General features: G+C 61.9%; 1 protein-coding gene across 1 annotated transcript; it reads left to right on the forward strand.

The window, feature by feature from the left end:
* FOXS1 (forkhead box S1) lies at positions 1–5585 on the forward strand. Its single transcript, XM_054044955.1, has one exon. The coding sequence runs from the start codon at positions 67–69 to the stop codon at positions 1642–1644; it is 1578 nt and encodes a 525-aa protein (XP_053900930.1). The 5' UTR covers positions 1–66; the 3' UTR covers positions 1645–5585.
* Positions 5586–14832: the final 9247 nt, after the last annotated feature.

A 14832-nucleotide genomic window follows, 5' to 3' on the forward strand; every position in this document is an offset into this window, starting at 1 on the left:
TGGAGCTGGGAGTTCGCAGCGACCAGCTGCTCCGGACGGGACGGGAGGGATCCCTGCCCGGAAAGGATGCAATTGGAGTATCCCATGCCTGCCTCCTCTCTGCGCATCCTGCCTCCCGTCTGCGACCAAGGAGGCTGCGGCAACCTGGGGATGGTGCTAGCTCCATGCCCCAGCTCAGCGCCACCCCAGAGCAGCGGGCCGAGTGCTGGCAGCGGGGCCCCTTCCCAGATGGGCGAGGTGACCAAACCCCCCTACAGCTACATCGCCCTCATCACCATGGCCATCCAGAGCACCCCGGAGAAGAGGATCACCCTGAGCGGCATCTACCGGTACATCATGAGCCGCTTCACCTTCTACCGGGACAACAAGCAGGGCTGGCAGAACAGCATCCGCCACAACCTCTCGCTCAACGAGTGCTTCGTCAAGGTGCCGCGGGACGACAAGAAACCCGGCAAGGGCAACTACTGGACCCTGGACCCCGACTGCTACAACATGTTCGAGAATGGCAGCTTCTTGCGCCGCCGGCGCCGCTTCACCAGGAAGCGCGGCCTGCGGGATGGGCCGGAGGGCGAGGCGGAGGGGGCGCGGAAGAAACAGCCCAAGTGTCGGGCCCGGCAGCACCCCCAGCCCTTGGCCCTCTTGGCTGAGGAGATCAAGACAGAGAGCAGCTACTCCTCGCCTGCTCCCGCCAGCCAGCTGCTCGGCTCCTGCGCGGGGCGGACAGGAGCTGGACAGGCGCTGACCTTGGAGGTCCCAGTGGGTACCAAGGAGTGTGGCCAGGGCAGCAAGGAACCCAGCATCCATTGCCCAGAGCAGCCAGGCCAGGCCAGCCTGCTGACCCCTAGGAAGTACCTGCAGAAACCCAGGCAGGCGTGTCTGTACCCTCTGGAGGGGCCGGAGCCCAAACCCCAGCTCTTTGAGAAGCAGCCCTGCTACCCAGGCCTCGAGGGGCGCCTGTTGGAGACCCAGGGGCAAGATCCCCCCCGGCTGAAGGAGACTGTATTTGGGGGGCTTCAGCCCCCCATCCAGATAGCTCAGCCCCCGTACACTGCCCCGGGGGAGCGAGTGACCCAGCAGCACCCCCAGCTGACCAGGGACATCAAGGAACCGCCTCAAGCCACACCAGCCCCGACCATGTCTCCCGACAGCGAACTGGAGGGTAAGGAGTCTGCGGCGTGCACCATGGGGCTGTCCCAGTCATTCAGTCAGGTGGCTCCCGTGTTCCCAGCCCTGCTGGGGCCCAGCAAGCCCTCGCTGCCCTGCAGCCGGCAGCCCTCGCCCGCCTGCTTCCCCTCCTTCGAAGGCGACGGCTACATCAAGCCGACACTGCCCGTCTTCAGCTCCTTCGGCTGCTCGGGCTCGGACAGCTTGAGCGGTAACTACCAGTGCCGCGTGCAGGCGCTGAGCTTCTGCATGAACGAGCGGGCGTGCAACTCGGCCCTGGAGCACCTCCTGACGGCGTCGCCAAGCGCCGCTCCCGTGACCCCCATCCAGCCGCCCCCCTTCCGACCTGCCGTCCAGCTGCAGGGGGAGCAGAAGGAGTCGTGGGCTGGGAGCCCGTTCTCCCTGCCAGGAGGGAATGGTTACCAGCTGGGACTCCCCCACTGTCTCTACAGGACACCTGGCATGTTCTTCTTTGAGTGACAGGCCCTGCCCAGGACAGACTGTGCCCTCGCAGCCTCTCTTGCCGCCCACCGCTGTGCCCAGGACACCCCTGGCCATGCCACCTGCCCTTCGGAGAGCTGACTCCGAGGAAGGGACTCGCCCTGTAAGTTATTCTCTCCTGCTGCTTCCTGCCCAGTGGTGACTGCCTGAGGGAGCTAAGAGGGACCCGGGCTCCCAGGAGAAATCACTTTGGGTACCGGACCCCCCGCTGCCAGCGTCCTTTTGCCATGGCTGTTATCCCACCAAACTAGAACCCTGCGTGGGAGACAGGGGCTGGATGGAACCGTGTCCTGGCCAGTGGAATAAAATGCATCCCCCAACTGCGTCTCGCCTCCGTGTCTCTGCCTCGGGGCCTGGGAGCATCATGCAAAGGGCAGGTGGGACTGAAGTGGGGGGGGGAAAGATGCTGCTTGGGGTCAGCTGGTTGTCCCATGCCCTGCACCTTGACTTGTCTTGGCACCCCGGGTGTTCTCCACGTGCCCCTGCAGGAGCATGGCACACCCACTCTGCACCGGGGTTCAGGTCGGCAGTGGGGAGCCAGCCCTGGGGCTTTACTTTCCTCTCTAAAGCAGCGTGTTCAAAGGACCCACCTGGTTTGTAGCGTAAGAAGGTTTCTGCCGTTAGCTCTCTGCGCTGCAGCGTGGCGTCCACACCAGGGCAGACCCGTCCCAGGCCCACGGGCCTCGGGCGGTTGTTCCTTAGAGGGAGGAGTCGAACCGGCAGTGCAGGCTCCTGGGTGAAATCTGAGACTATGAGCTGCTGAATTCAAATCCCAGCTCGCCACTGACGAGTCTGGGCCCGTCGCTAAGGCCAGTGGCCCACATTTTCCACCGTGACTAGTGCTGTCGAGACGCTGTGAAGAGGCTGATTTTCAGAGGGTGGCGGGTGCTTGGCAGCGCCAGGAAACCAGGCTCCTGCGAGGTGGCTCCAGCTGGGCACCCAGCGATGACGGGCTGCAAAATCAATGGAAATGTGCCTGCCCATCTCGGCGCGGCTGAGCCCCCCGCTGTAAAACAGGGACACGGCCACGTGCGTCCCGGGGCCCTGCGAGGCCCAGGTGGGCTGGGTTTGTGATGCACTCGCTGGCGGGGGGCAGAAAGGGCGTCCTAACAATGAGTGTGAATCAGCTAATGAACTAAGCCGCGAGGGGCTGAGCTCGCTGCAGCCACCCACCTGGCATGGCCCTTATGGCACAACACTTCCTGGGGCAGCACGCGGCTTCCTCTGCACCCGGGGGTGAGGGGAGGAACCCTACCTCCATGAGCTGGTTCCACTTTCAGCTGGCAGGAGCCACGTTGAAAACCATCCCTTGGGTGGAGCTCGCTCACCTGTCTGCAAAACTGCCCCTTGTGAACGTGCGTCCTGATCTCCATGTGTCAGGACAGGGGTGGGGTGGAGGGAGGGAGAGGTCCCAGCTGCAGGTCCAGCAGGCCGGTGCCCTGAGCCAGCTCGGGAAGGCTGGGGGCAAGTCTGGGACGTGGGAGACCCTGGTGCAGCTGGCTGCTCTGTGCAGATTGCCCGTGCTTTGGGCTCCTCCGTTCCCCTGCTAGACGCAGGAGGTCAGAGCCGTGCCCTGCCCCACGGGGGAGAGTGTGTGGTGAGGGGGGGCCAGGTGAGTGCCTGAGGTAGAACCCAGCTGAGCCTCGTCTTCCGCCGCGGGAGGAGTGTGAGTGTTAATCGTGTCCCCGCCGCAGGCCTGAGCACGGATCGGGCCCCTCTATGCCAGCGGGGCCGCTGTGTGATGGAGCTGTGTCAGCACGCTGGGAATGGGGCGTTTCTGTACCACAGCCTGAGCCCCAGACCAACAGCCAGCTGTGAGTGGAAGGAACCCTGCCAGGTCACGGGCCCGCAGCAGGCAGGGTTAAGAGTGGTTCCCTTGGCATGGGGTGGGGGTGGTGTCATGTTTGTAGCCCCCACGGGCAGGGAGAGTGTGCAGAAACCACATCAGAGATCTAGCCTACCTTGCTAGGCTCTTTGCATCACTCTTGGAAAGGCCCAGCCCTAACCCAAAGAGCTCCAGGCGAGGCGTTGGGCAGGATGCAGGGAGGGACAGCCCCGGTGCAGCCCCTGGCAGGCTCAGAGCAGCGAGGAAAGCAGCAGCAGGAGTAGGGGAAAGTGAACGTGGGTTTGCAGAATTCTTCCAGCTTTACTCATGCAGGACGTTGCTGGTGAGGACACACAGGTCTGACTCACTGCTCGCTGTGTGACTCCACAGGAGAGGCGCTGGATGTACGTGTGGGGCAGGGCTTTTCTCGCCTGGCCCTGGGCAGCAGGACAAGCTTTGTGCCAGGCTGAAGGTTGCAAGTAGCGGGGCAGGAGCTGGTCTGGGACACAGCATCGGAGGGTTTCTGTGGGGAGGCCGAGGCATAAGAACATAACACACGAGTTGCCAGCTGGGTCAGAGAAAAAGGAAGTTGTTCTGGCCGCAGCTGTAGCTAAACTCTGGGGGGCAAGGGAGCCCCCAGTCCCTTGAGTAGTGTTTGCCAGGCTAATCCCCTCCCTCTCCCCCCACTGAGGGTGTGCAGCACCCCACGCCTCCCCAGACTGTGCCTCCCCGGAGCGGCTGGCTGTTCTTAGACATGGTTCCCTGGTCGGGGTGTGAGCAGGTCCCAGCCGAGCTCGCTGCCCGGTCACCAGTATCTGGGCTGATGTCTCAGCAGTGCCAATACACCCCCTGGGCTGCAGCATGGCCCTTCGCACCGGCCCCTTCCAAGAGTCTGCCTGGCTTTTCTTCGAGCACTCTCCCAATGCCCCACGTCAGATGGGCCCAGAGCAGCTCCCAGCCACACGTGGAGGGCGGGAGTCCGGGGGGACAGGCCTGCACGAGGACGAGTCCGTGCCAAGTCTGAGCCCCCATTTCCCCCCTCCCCCCAAATGCCAGTGCTGCCCCAGCATCCTCTGCAGGGAGGAGGGATGAGATGCATTCGTGAGAACTCTCCAGACTTTCTGGGTGGGATGGGGGTGGACGAGAGAGTAGTTGACCAGGTTACCCCCTCGGCTCGGGGCCCTAGGGAATGGCATACGGGGCGTGAGGTTAGCTAGGGTGCCTCCCTCGTGAGCAGCAGGCAGGAATGGACCTCCGTTGCCCCGGGCTGAGACGCTGGTCCCTCTCCTCACCTGCCAAACAGGGAAATGCTGAAACTGCCGAGCTCCTGGCCATGAACCAGGAAAGGGGGCTGGAATTATCCAGTGGACAGAGGGGATCGGGTTGCCAGAGCCACCCCACAGGCATCGGCCACGAAAGAACAGCCCGAGGGCCTTTCGGGGTATCCGGGGATGATCCTCTAACGCTCCTGGGCCGGAATGAAAACAGGGCTAGTCGTTCTGGCCTCCCCCGGCAGGGCCACGTGGCAAAGCCAAGCGCTGGCTGAGTCTCCTTCTGCGCCGCCGAGGCAGATGGCAGGACAATTCCTTCCTCCTTCAGTGCGGCGTGGAAAGGAAGGCTCCAGAAACCCAGCATGCTGCTGCGAGAAACACCGTGCCAGGGCCACCCCAGCCTGGGGCCGCAGCCCCCAGGAAATGCCAGCCGAACGCAGCACCGCCTGCAAGGGGGAGCCTGCTTTTCTAGTCTGGGGCGAGGCAAAGCCCCGGGCAAGGACCAGGCTGTTGGGAGCAGGTGTCTTGCATTTGCCCCAACCCCAGGCATTCATAACCCAGGAGCCAGGCCCAACAACATCAGAGGTTCTCTTAGAAATCAGGAGATTTGATACAACGGCACATTGTGGGGTCTTTGCCTTCTAAGGTTTGAGCCTTGGGGGGCTACATTTTAAAGCTTTTCTCCGCAAGCCTGAGGGCTAGAAATGTACTTCCAAAACGAAAGCTGAGAGTCTCTGGTAATAACTGACCGCAGGAGCTGGGGCTTTAAGGAAAAACGCGGACTATGGCAAGACTGTCAATAAAATGATGAGCATTGGCACCACTGGCGAGTGTCCTGTGTCCTCCTCAGTAGTCACCATGTATGTGTTTGAAGCGGCGTCTAACCAGGCACAAGGCTTGTCCCCACGTGGCACGCAATGGCGTGACTGCAGCGAACTAGCTTGCCGCACAGCCCCGCCCGGTGTGGCCAGAGCTACAATGCAGCGAAAGTCCCAGCGTGTGGTTTTTCCGCAGGGGCCACACAGGACGTTACTGCCTGGCATGTTGGTGCGATGGACAGTCACACCCGTCCCTGCCTTGCTGCACAGTGTAGACAAGGCCACAGCCTCTGCTCAGCACCTGAGAAATGAGCCTCTCTGTCCCGGGCCACACCCACAGCCCATCCAGAGCGAACCCCCAGAATCTCACCTAAGACTGCCAGGATGCGAAATGTCAGGCAGTGACCCCCTGAGGGCCCGAAGCAAGCTAAGCCTGTCAGCCTCGCTAGTGCGTCCGCACAGGCCCGCCCCTCGAACTAGCTGGCTGCGCACTTCCAAGGAGTGTGTATCAACAGCTTTGAAAAACTATCAAAATGTACCTGCCGAGGCAAAGACAGTTTTCACTGACCTTTCCCGTGGTCTCCGCCGATAATTAAACCATTCAGGGTTGTTGCCTCACCCATAACGTGGGTGAATAGAGCCTTGACCGGCTGCTTTATAATCCTGTCTCAACAACACAGCAATGGCCTAAGAGAGACATGCAGTCTCGGGATTTTTCCCTACAAGCCCGAGAAGCTTATTTTCCAAGCCTCAGACTGAAGAGAGAAACGTTTGCTCCCCCGTTTTCCTAAATCCAGAAATGTCAGAGCCTGTGCCCTCCCTAAGGGCCCCCTGGCCATACATGGGGCAGGGCAGAGGTTTATGGCACCTGAGACAAGGGGAGAGCAGAGAGAGGCAGATCGGAAGAGTAGGGCAGAGACACAGCGTGGGGAACGGAGGTGACAGACGAGGGGGGAGGTCTGAGGAGAGCGAAGCGAAGGAGTGTGAGGGCGGGGAGGAGACCCAACGCTGAGCGAGCCCAGTGGCAGCTCCAGGCCTGGAGGGAGCTGGGCAGAAAAGGGGAGACAGCCCCTGGCACACCTGTTCAGCAGACAGCCCCACAGGCTGCGTGAATAGGGTGAGCAGTCTCCTTTCTCTCACAGGGTTTTCCCGCACGGGGTGCCGAACGTCCCACGTCTGTGCAGGAGGCGCTGGGTTCTGTCCCCCAGCAATGCCCGTGGCCAGCGCTACCAGGCTGGGATGCTGCGTGGGGTAGAACTTTGTCCCACGGGTTAAACACTGTGTGTGTGTTTGGGGGTGGGGGTGGGGCTCCCTACAAACCTGCTTCACCCTCCATTTGTGTCCACACACCTGCCCTGCCGCTCCTCGCCCATTCTGCAAACGAAACGGAACCAGAGAAAACAAGCCAACCTCCAAGGGCCTGCTGGGCCGACTCGAATCAGAAATAGTGAGGAGCCGATCATGGCGTGTCTGCATTTCGCCCTGGCTCCTCCGGAAAGCCACGAGGCAGGGCCCGGCTGGGTGGGGGCCCAGCCAGGTGACAGGCCCCAGCTGTTCCTCAGTTTCTCACCAAGAAGAGCCGAAGCCAGAGAGACTGTGCACTCGGCTTAGTGGGGGAGGGAAGGGGCTGGCGTCACTCAGAGACCAAATATATTTCTAGCTGCGTCACCCCCCGTGAACAAGCCCAACCACCCCCCAGATCCTAGCTGTGCCCAGGGGCAGAGGGGGCGCGAGTCGTCATCCAAGGAGCAGGATGGGACTTGGGTCCAGGTTTTATTTTCTCCCTTTTATTTATTTTTTTCCCAGTGAAAAACAATATTTCGGGCCATAGATCACGTTGGCGTCTGAAAAGCTGTCTGTGAAGGGAACGTCTGACCTCAGCTCCCTCCTTCTCACATTCCCCGGGGGCACTGGAGGAAGCAAGCCCTGCTGAGCCGTGCCCAGGGGCCGTCTGGTTCCCACAGATCCGGGCCAGGCCTTTCACCCGAGCTGAGGGGTTCCAGCATCATGGCTGGGAATGTCTTTCCACCCTGCAGCTGCCTCTCTCTCTCCCACCCTCCTCCCCCACAGTTTTCCACCAGAGGCTGAAATCTCGAGCAGCGCAAGATAAGCGAGGAGCAGGCGCTCCCGGCACCACAGGCTTGTGGGGGTGGATGAGCGAGTTTTCGGCGGAAAAGCTGAGCCCTGGGCTTTGTCTGCATGTGTGTGGTACGAGCTGTGTGTGCTGTGTATCTGATTGGTACGGCTTTGCACATCAGCTTGGAGCTGTTCCGTGTGTGTGTCTCATCCCTGCCGGGGAACGGCTGACCTCCGGGCCCTGCCAGATCACACAGCAGAGGCAAACGGCTGGGAAAGCCAATCAGCGCCACAAGCAGGGCTGGGGCAGACACAGGGCAGGGCCAGGGCGCTCTCGGCCTCCCGCAGCGAATGGGGCAGAGATGGTGCCCACCCACCGGCGGGCGAGCCGGGCTGGGGCAGACACAGGGCAGGGCCAGGGCGCTCTCGGCCTCCCGCAGCGAATGGGGCAGAGATGGTGCCCACCCACCGGCGGGCGAGCCGGGCTGGGGCAGAGATTCAGATCTAGGGTTGCCTTGGGCGTCGGAATGCAGTTTACTGAGAACTGGAATCTGGACTGAGAGGTCAGGTTACGCCCCATGGCCAGATCCTCCTTTCCCAGTGTGAGAGCAACACCAGGCCCTTTGCCTTCCCCAGCCTGGGGGACGCTGACGGGTGCTCGGCCTGAGGGACCGCACCTCAGAGGAACTATTATTCCCCTGTAGCCAAGGCCTTCACCAGCCCTCACCCCTTCTCCGATGGCCGGCCACCTCTTCCCCTGGAGCCAGAGATTTTCTCCTCCTTCTTTGGTCATCAGTTTCCTCTCGGTCCCCTTTCCACACACTCCGCAGTCTCTAGAAATGGGGAGCACCCACCCTCTCTGCGGAGCCCCAAGAGTCAGCTGCCCCCCGGCTCCTTTTCTCTGCTGAGGGACTAAATTCACAAGAGCTGCCCCATCAGTCCGTGCCCGGAAAAGCCGAGGGCTGAACCTAGAACCTAGTCTTGGGGGTTCTTTGCAGTTGGAGCGGCCCTGGGCTTGGAGGAGGCACAGATGGTACAGTAGGGGCTGGCCCCTATGTTCATCTCTAACAGGAGATGGGGCAGGATAGCGCTAGGAAGAGGAATCTCTAGGCAAGGGAGGGCGGCTGGGAGGGAGCAGAAGTTTTCAGGGCCAGGATTGGTACCTGGGTCAGTACCTGGAAGCTACAGGTACAGTCCACCCCTCTGCCAAGCTTGGTCCCTCCTGGGTTAGTCTCTGGCGCTTTGGCTAGTCCGGTCTGAGCGAGCGGGAACGCGTGCTGCACTCGGCTCCTCGGAGCCTTGCTACTTCTTCAAGTCACCGTAAAACCCACAAACGAGTCAAACCCTTGAAAGCCCCATCAAGGCCGCGAGGAAAGGAAAACATCCTGCCAGAGCTCCCAGAGCCTCCGCGTGCCGGGGCCAGGCCTGCTCTCCATTCAGCCTGTACCCTGGGGAGACGGTTCGTCATTACCTCACACAGACAGAATGTCCTCACTTGGGGCTGGGTTTCTGGGCATATCTTATCCTCGTGGTATTACAGCAAAACTCGGGGAATCCTGCACACGTGGCTGGAGCTGCATTCTTGTGACCACCTCAGTCGCCCTACAGCACAGGACCCGGCAACCTGCCCTGGGCAACCACGCCTATGTCACCTCTGTCTGATTCCACCTCAGCACCAACCCGGCCCCGGGCACTGAGCCAGCGTCTGGGCTGCATTGCAGCCTGGCATCCAGGAACCTCCACGCTGAGCCCGCCTGGCACTACGGCTGCCTCAGCCAATCACCCAGGGGCAGCATGCATCAGGCAAGGTCCTCACTAGACCATCCGCGACGGTTGTTCTTAAACCTCCCTAGGGAGACCCTAATTCCTCCTGAGCCAGGCCAGGGGAATGATGATGGTTTGTTTCGCAGCCGCCATGGGAGTAGACCCCGGGAAGTGGCTTCTGGTGCTACCCTCCCGAAGCTCCTGCCTGGGGTGGGGTGGGAAGTCATTCTCCGTTCAGGTCGGTGCTCGGCTCTCTCCCGTCGCTTCGCCAACAGGCCCAGCTTTGAGCAGGTGCGGGGCTGCTCTCTCCTGGGGGGGGAGGGGTTCCTTTGCCATGTTCATTCATTAGCGACCATGCGGGGCACCCCCCAGCTTCTCACGTCCCCTTCCGAGGAGCAGCGCTTCCAGGAGCTGAGGGGTGGGAGTTGAACGCTTTGAGCCCAGCTGTTGCTCTTGGAGCTCCTGGTTCAAACACCTGCCGCTCGCACCCTGCTCTCGTCACCCCGCACCAGCCAGCGCTCAGCACACAGCAATTCCTCCTCCCACCCAGACAGTTCTACCTTCCGGATGAGGCGAGAATCATCCGGGAAACTGGGGCTGCACGGGAGAACACAGGCATCTGTCCAGCCCACCCACCGAGTGCAGCGCGGCAGCAAGGAGGAAGGAGAGACGCGAGGGAGTGGGAGCATGCGGCAGGCAGCGGGTTGGAGAGATGCTAGGCACTGCTGGGGTTTGCTGTGCTTGGAGAGGAGCTGGTGCGCATGTTGTGGGGTCACTGGACAGAGCGAAGGGCAGGTCCTGGGAGCCCCAGCTGAGCCCCTCTCCAGATTGGCCCTGACATGTGAGCCTGACTCTAGCCCCTCCTGACTTTCTGGAGGGGCAAAGCTCTGGGCCAGAGCTCTGGCTGGCATAGGTGACATAGCCCCATTGGGGTCAAGGGGGGAGCAGCTGAGGAGGCCTCTCCCCCTTTTCTCATGGGGAGAATCAACTCTCCAGCTGGCTGAGGTGAGGCAGAGGAAGGCGCGGGGCCATGGCCTGCTGGCTAGAGCGCGGGCCGCCCCTCACGTTCGTGCTCAGAGCCAGGATGGGAGGGACAGGTGCTGGCACCATCACCACCCTCTGGTCCTGTTCTCGGCTCCCCCCCGGCATCACCAGGAGAAAGTAGCAGTGCCACGCTGGTCTACAGGGAGATGACACCCCCAGACTCCCACGCTGCTGCTGCTGAACGGAGGCTAAGCACGGGCGTGGATCAGGCCAAACCACGGTTAAACCTGCTCGCACGAGAGTTGTGAGCAAGCTGAGGAGGGGGCGGGGGGGGTGTCTCCTGCTGGCGCCGAGGACGTGGAGGAGGAGGAGCCAGGGAGTAACAGGCTTGCACCATAGTGATGGGGGAAAGGTTAAAAACCAACCAAAGTAGGGGAAACAATGAATCCAGCAGCCCATGGGCCCCTGCATATCCACCTAGCACTGCCAGCACTGGGGGTCAGGTCGGCTTGACGCCGTCACTCAGGGGATCTCAGTACCGTGGCTGGGGCGGGCTGACAGGCCTAGGCCAGCCCAGAGCTGAGGCAGATGCCCCGTGACTGTCCCTCTGCCCACCCCACCCCCCGCCCCAGGCCCTGAGAGTGACGGGGGAAGAGCTGATGAAGAGAGAATGGCACGTTTTTACCCCCAGGCGCATGCGCCGGCGGCGGCGGGAGAAGCACTCGCACAGCGGCGTGGCCCAAAGGGCAGCTGCAGGAGTGACCTAGCAGCCACCATTGCAGGGCACGGGCCATCTGGCCCTGCTTAGGAACCGGATCAGCCTCCAATGCACCAGCCCCTCCCACTGCCTGCCTTACCCATCCTCCTCCTCCTCCTCGCTGCCTCCCAGGAAGCTGCAAGTCCCCAGCCAGCCCTTCCCTGCCCCGCAGGCTAGTCACTGTAGGATTCCTCCCATTCCTGTGTTGCTCCCTCTGGGGCTGTCAGCCCCTCCAGCCAGGCTCAGAGCCCCACAGCCTTGGGAGCAGTGGGCAAAGGGGGACAGCAAGCCAGTGGGGCAGAGGTGAGGAATGGAGCCCTCCACTCCCACTGCTGGAGTTGGTGTTTTCAGCCCTCCCCCCGCTAAGATCGATTTCGACTGTGACGTAGCTGGATTCCAGGGAGCATGGACTGGCCTCCTTCGAGGGTTTGGAAAGTACCTAGTGCACAGCACGGAGGCAGGGCTGAATTCGAACTGGGAGCTGTAGGGATGGGGTCAGGGCTAACCTCACCCTCTGACGGGTCCAGCGGTGGAGAGCAGGCAGCAGGCTCGGCTCCACAGGGAAATAGAAAGCCCACCGGGGAGCTAGGAGGGGCTTTTAGCTCAATCCACTTCCCAGGTGGATTCAGCTAAACTGCACAAAGGCACTCTTCAGCCTTGTCTGCACTTGGAAGTTAATGTGGATTAAGGTGGGGTGTGAATTTGGTGTGCAATAGCTATTCCAGATTGTCCACACACGGCCCAAGCGGGTCTGGCTAATGAGAAACTGAACCAGGCTCTCTTGTCCCCACAGGGAGTTAACCAGGAACAGCTCCATGTTTAGACAAGCCCTCGATGCCGACTACCAACGCCCACCTGGGGGCTCCTGCAGAATGGCCATTGTGCTTGAAGTTCACGCCCTCGCTGATTTCGCACTAGCTGCCCCTGCAGACCCGTCCCGACTGGCGAAGAGCGGCCAGCACGTTTGCTTTTCTCTTTTGGCCCTGCTGCTGGCGGGGCAGATTTGGCCGCCCGGCGAGACGGTACCATAGGGCCCTCAGCAGCCAGTTGTGCAGCTCATGCTTCAGGCTGTTCAGAGTGCGTTTGATTAAGGAGAACCTCAAACGAGCAGGGCCAGGTTGGCTCAGGGCAGCGGTGACGCGCTAGGGAACCTTTCCTCCAAGGTTGCTGGGTGAAATCCAGCGTTGGGCCCCCATTGCTCAACGTCTTTCCCAGCTGACGGTTTTGGTGAGCGGTAGCTTTGGGGCCGGGAGAGAAAGAGAAGAGACGGTTACTCTCGTGTCTAGGGGTCCATGCCACAAATTGGCTGGCGGGAGCCTCCCACGAGAGGTGCCAAGGAGGGAGCGGAGCCTTCTTGCCCCGGCTGTTCTCTGGCTAGAGAAGGTTCGAGTTGCCAGCATCTTTCAGCAGGGCAAAGTCAGCCAAAGTCCAAACAGCCGCAGCCGCCACCTTGTCCCAGGGGTGGGAGAAGCATCCAAGGAACCACGTCCCACAGCACCAGCGGGCTTTGAGCGCGCCGGGCCAGCTGCAGCTGGGGGAGCAGAAAGCTCGTTTTGGAGCGTGTGAGCCGGCTCTGGCTGCGGCGCCAAGGCCCACACTGCTGCAGCGAGCTGCTCCCCAGAGCGTCACCTAACCCCCCCACCCCATCTCTTGGCCTTGCTGCCCTAGCCCTGGGCTCGCAGCGTGAAAAGCAATCGCTGCCACGGGCCAGCCCAAGACAGGGAGCGCTGGAACCACGGCAGCATCCCAATTATGTGAGGCCGGGAGCTACAGCGAGCGGGCTCCCATAACGGGGAGTCAGACGTGCAGGCCCCAGGAGCTGGTCAGCGGGGAGGCTGCGGGAGCTCAGCTAGGTGCCAAAAGTGGTGACTCCAGGAAATCCCCCCTCTGCTGTCACATCTCCTTGGGGGGGGATGGTCCCAGGGCCAGGGGCTCCTGGCAAGCAGGACGAACGCCGCCAGCAGAAGGCTCCGAAGCAAGAGTCCAGGTTGCTTTCTCAAGGGGCCAGTCATGGTTTGGCCCCTGGGGGGGACTGCACTGCCCCGCAGCAGCCCCCTTTCCCCACCCACCAGGGCTCTGGGGAGAAGGGGGAACAGATGTCACTGCACATGTGCTTTGTACCCGGGAGAAGCAGACACCCCCCCCATCCCGCCCGTTCCAGGCACCAGCCTGCACCACAGGGGCTCACCTCCAGTAAGAGCTCCCCGCTCTTCCCCTCTTCTCTGGGCCCGAGACCGGTCATTGCAAGGGAGAGCGCTGGCTCTGCCCCTAGGGGACGCTGGCTTTGCCTCTCTGCCTGGGCAGGCCCTGGCTCAGGGCCGGGCCGCTTTTAGCCTGGAACCGAGCAGGGTTGGCAGTTGGGCTTACTCTGCATCTGAGAGACGGGAATCAATAACCCCAAGCCACTTACTGGGCTGGGAAGGTCCCGGGGGAAGCTCAGGGTGGGAAGGCTAAGGAAAGCAGCCCCACGCCACGCAGAGCTGGAAGATAAAGGACACAGGGCAGGCTGGCAGTCTGTCCATCCAGCCATTGGTCTGCATGGTTCCCTGCCCTCTGGGGTTTAGTGGCTACTTGTCCATCTGTCCAGGTCTCTGTCTGGCAGGGTAGGAGCTGTATCCCCCTCCCCCTCCCTCCAGCCCGGCCCCAAGGTGGCTGATAGAATCCCAGGCCCCGCTCAGCTGCCACGGACCAGACAGGAAAGAGACGTCACCAGCCCTGAGTGTAACTCAAAGCAGATGGAGCCGTTATGTTTGCCAGGACCGCAGGGTGGTCACAACAGGAACTGGTCAAAGGCTGTCAGCAGGAAATGGTCTGGGAGGAAACTCCCTAGGCTGGAGGGGAGAGGGAATTAGTTCACAGGCAGCTTTAACCACTTCAGTGCCACTGGTACGTAACACCACCGCTCGCCCCGGCTCAGTTCAAACCGCCCACACAGGGGCCTCAAACTCTGCCCTCTGACCTGGGAAGAAGGGTGTGGAAATACAGCTGGGGCCCCCACAAGGGGCAGAACTCTGGCCCACCCATGCTGCCTGGCCCCACACCCTGAGTTGGGGCAGCCGGAGGTTTGGCCACCTGCTGCAGCCAGCCCTGCAGCAGGGCCAGGGCGAAGGGGTGAGACAAATCCTGGCTAAAGAGAACACGGAGTGCCCCGCGAGAGAAGAACTGGCCTCAGCCCCCCCGTGGGGAAAAGCTCCCACTGGAGGCACAGCTGGGCACTGCTGCAGGGAAGCTCCCAGCGGTGGAGGCTAGAGCCCAGTCCACACTGGCGAAAACGGCCGCATTGCCAGAGCCTGAGCCGCGCGGACACTCGTCTCCACCTCCAACCCAGAACCCTCGGCTGCTCTGAAGCAGCAGGAGGGTGCAGACCGTGTCTGGCCCCGCAGGGTCGATCCGGCTGGGGAGTGCTGCCAGGGAAAGGCCGAGCCTCCGGCCTGACTCACTCTCCTTCCTCCGTCTGATTCCAGCTGTGGGAAACAGCCTCTCCCCCTTTCCCGCTCCATTAGCCAGCGGGAGAGATGTGGTGAAAGTGACAGGGAACGCGGTGCTGCCAAGCCCCGAGCGGCCAGCTTCCAGTGCCGTGGTGACAAGGGGAGAGGCGCATTTCGGTCTCTCCCAGAGAGGGGCCTTGCTCCCCTCTCTCAGAGAGAGAGAGACTGCCAGCGAGCGGGGGAG

This window comes from Malaclemys terrapin, chromosome 12, assembly GCF_027887155.1.
Source record: "Malaclemys terrapin pileata isolate rMalTer1 chromosome 12, rMalTer1.hap1, whole genome shotgun sequence".
Classification (NCBI taxonomy): Eukaryota; Metazoa; Chordata; order Testudines; family Emydidae; genus Malaclemys; species Malaclemys terrapin.

Excerpts from the sequence above, each read along its gene's own strand:
- FOXS1 (XM_054044955.1), top strand. The coding sequence starts at position 67 with ATGCAATTGGAGTATCCCATGCCTGCCTCCTCTCTGCGCATCCTGCCT.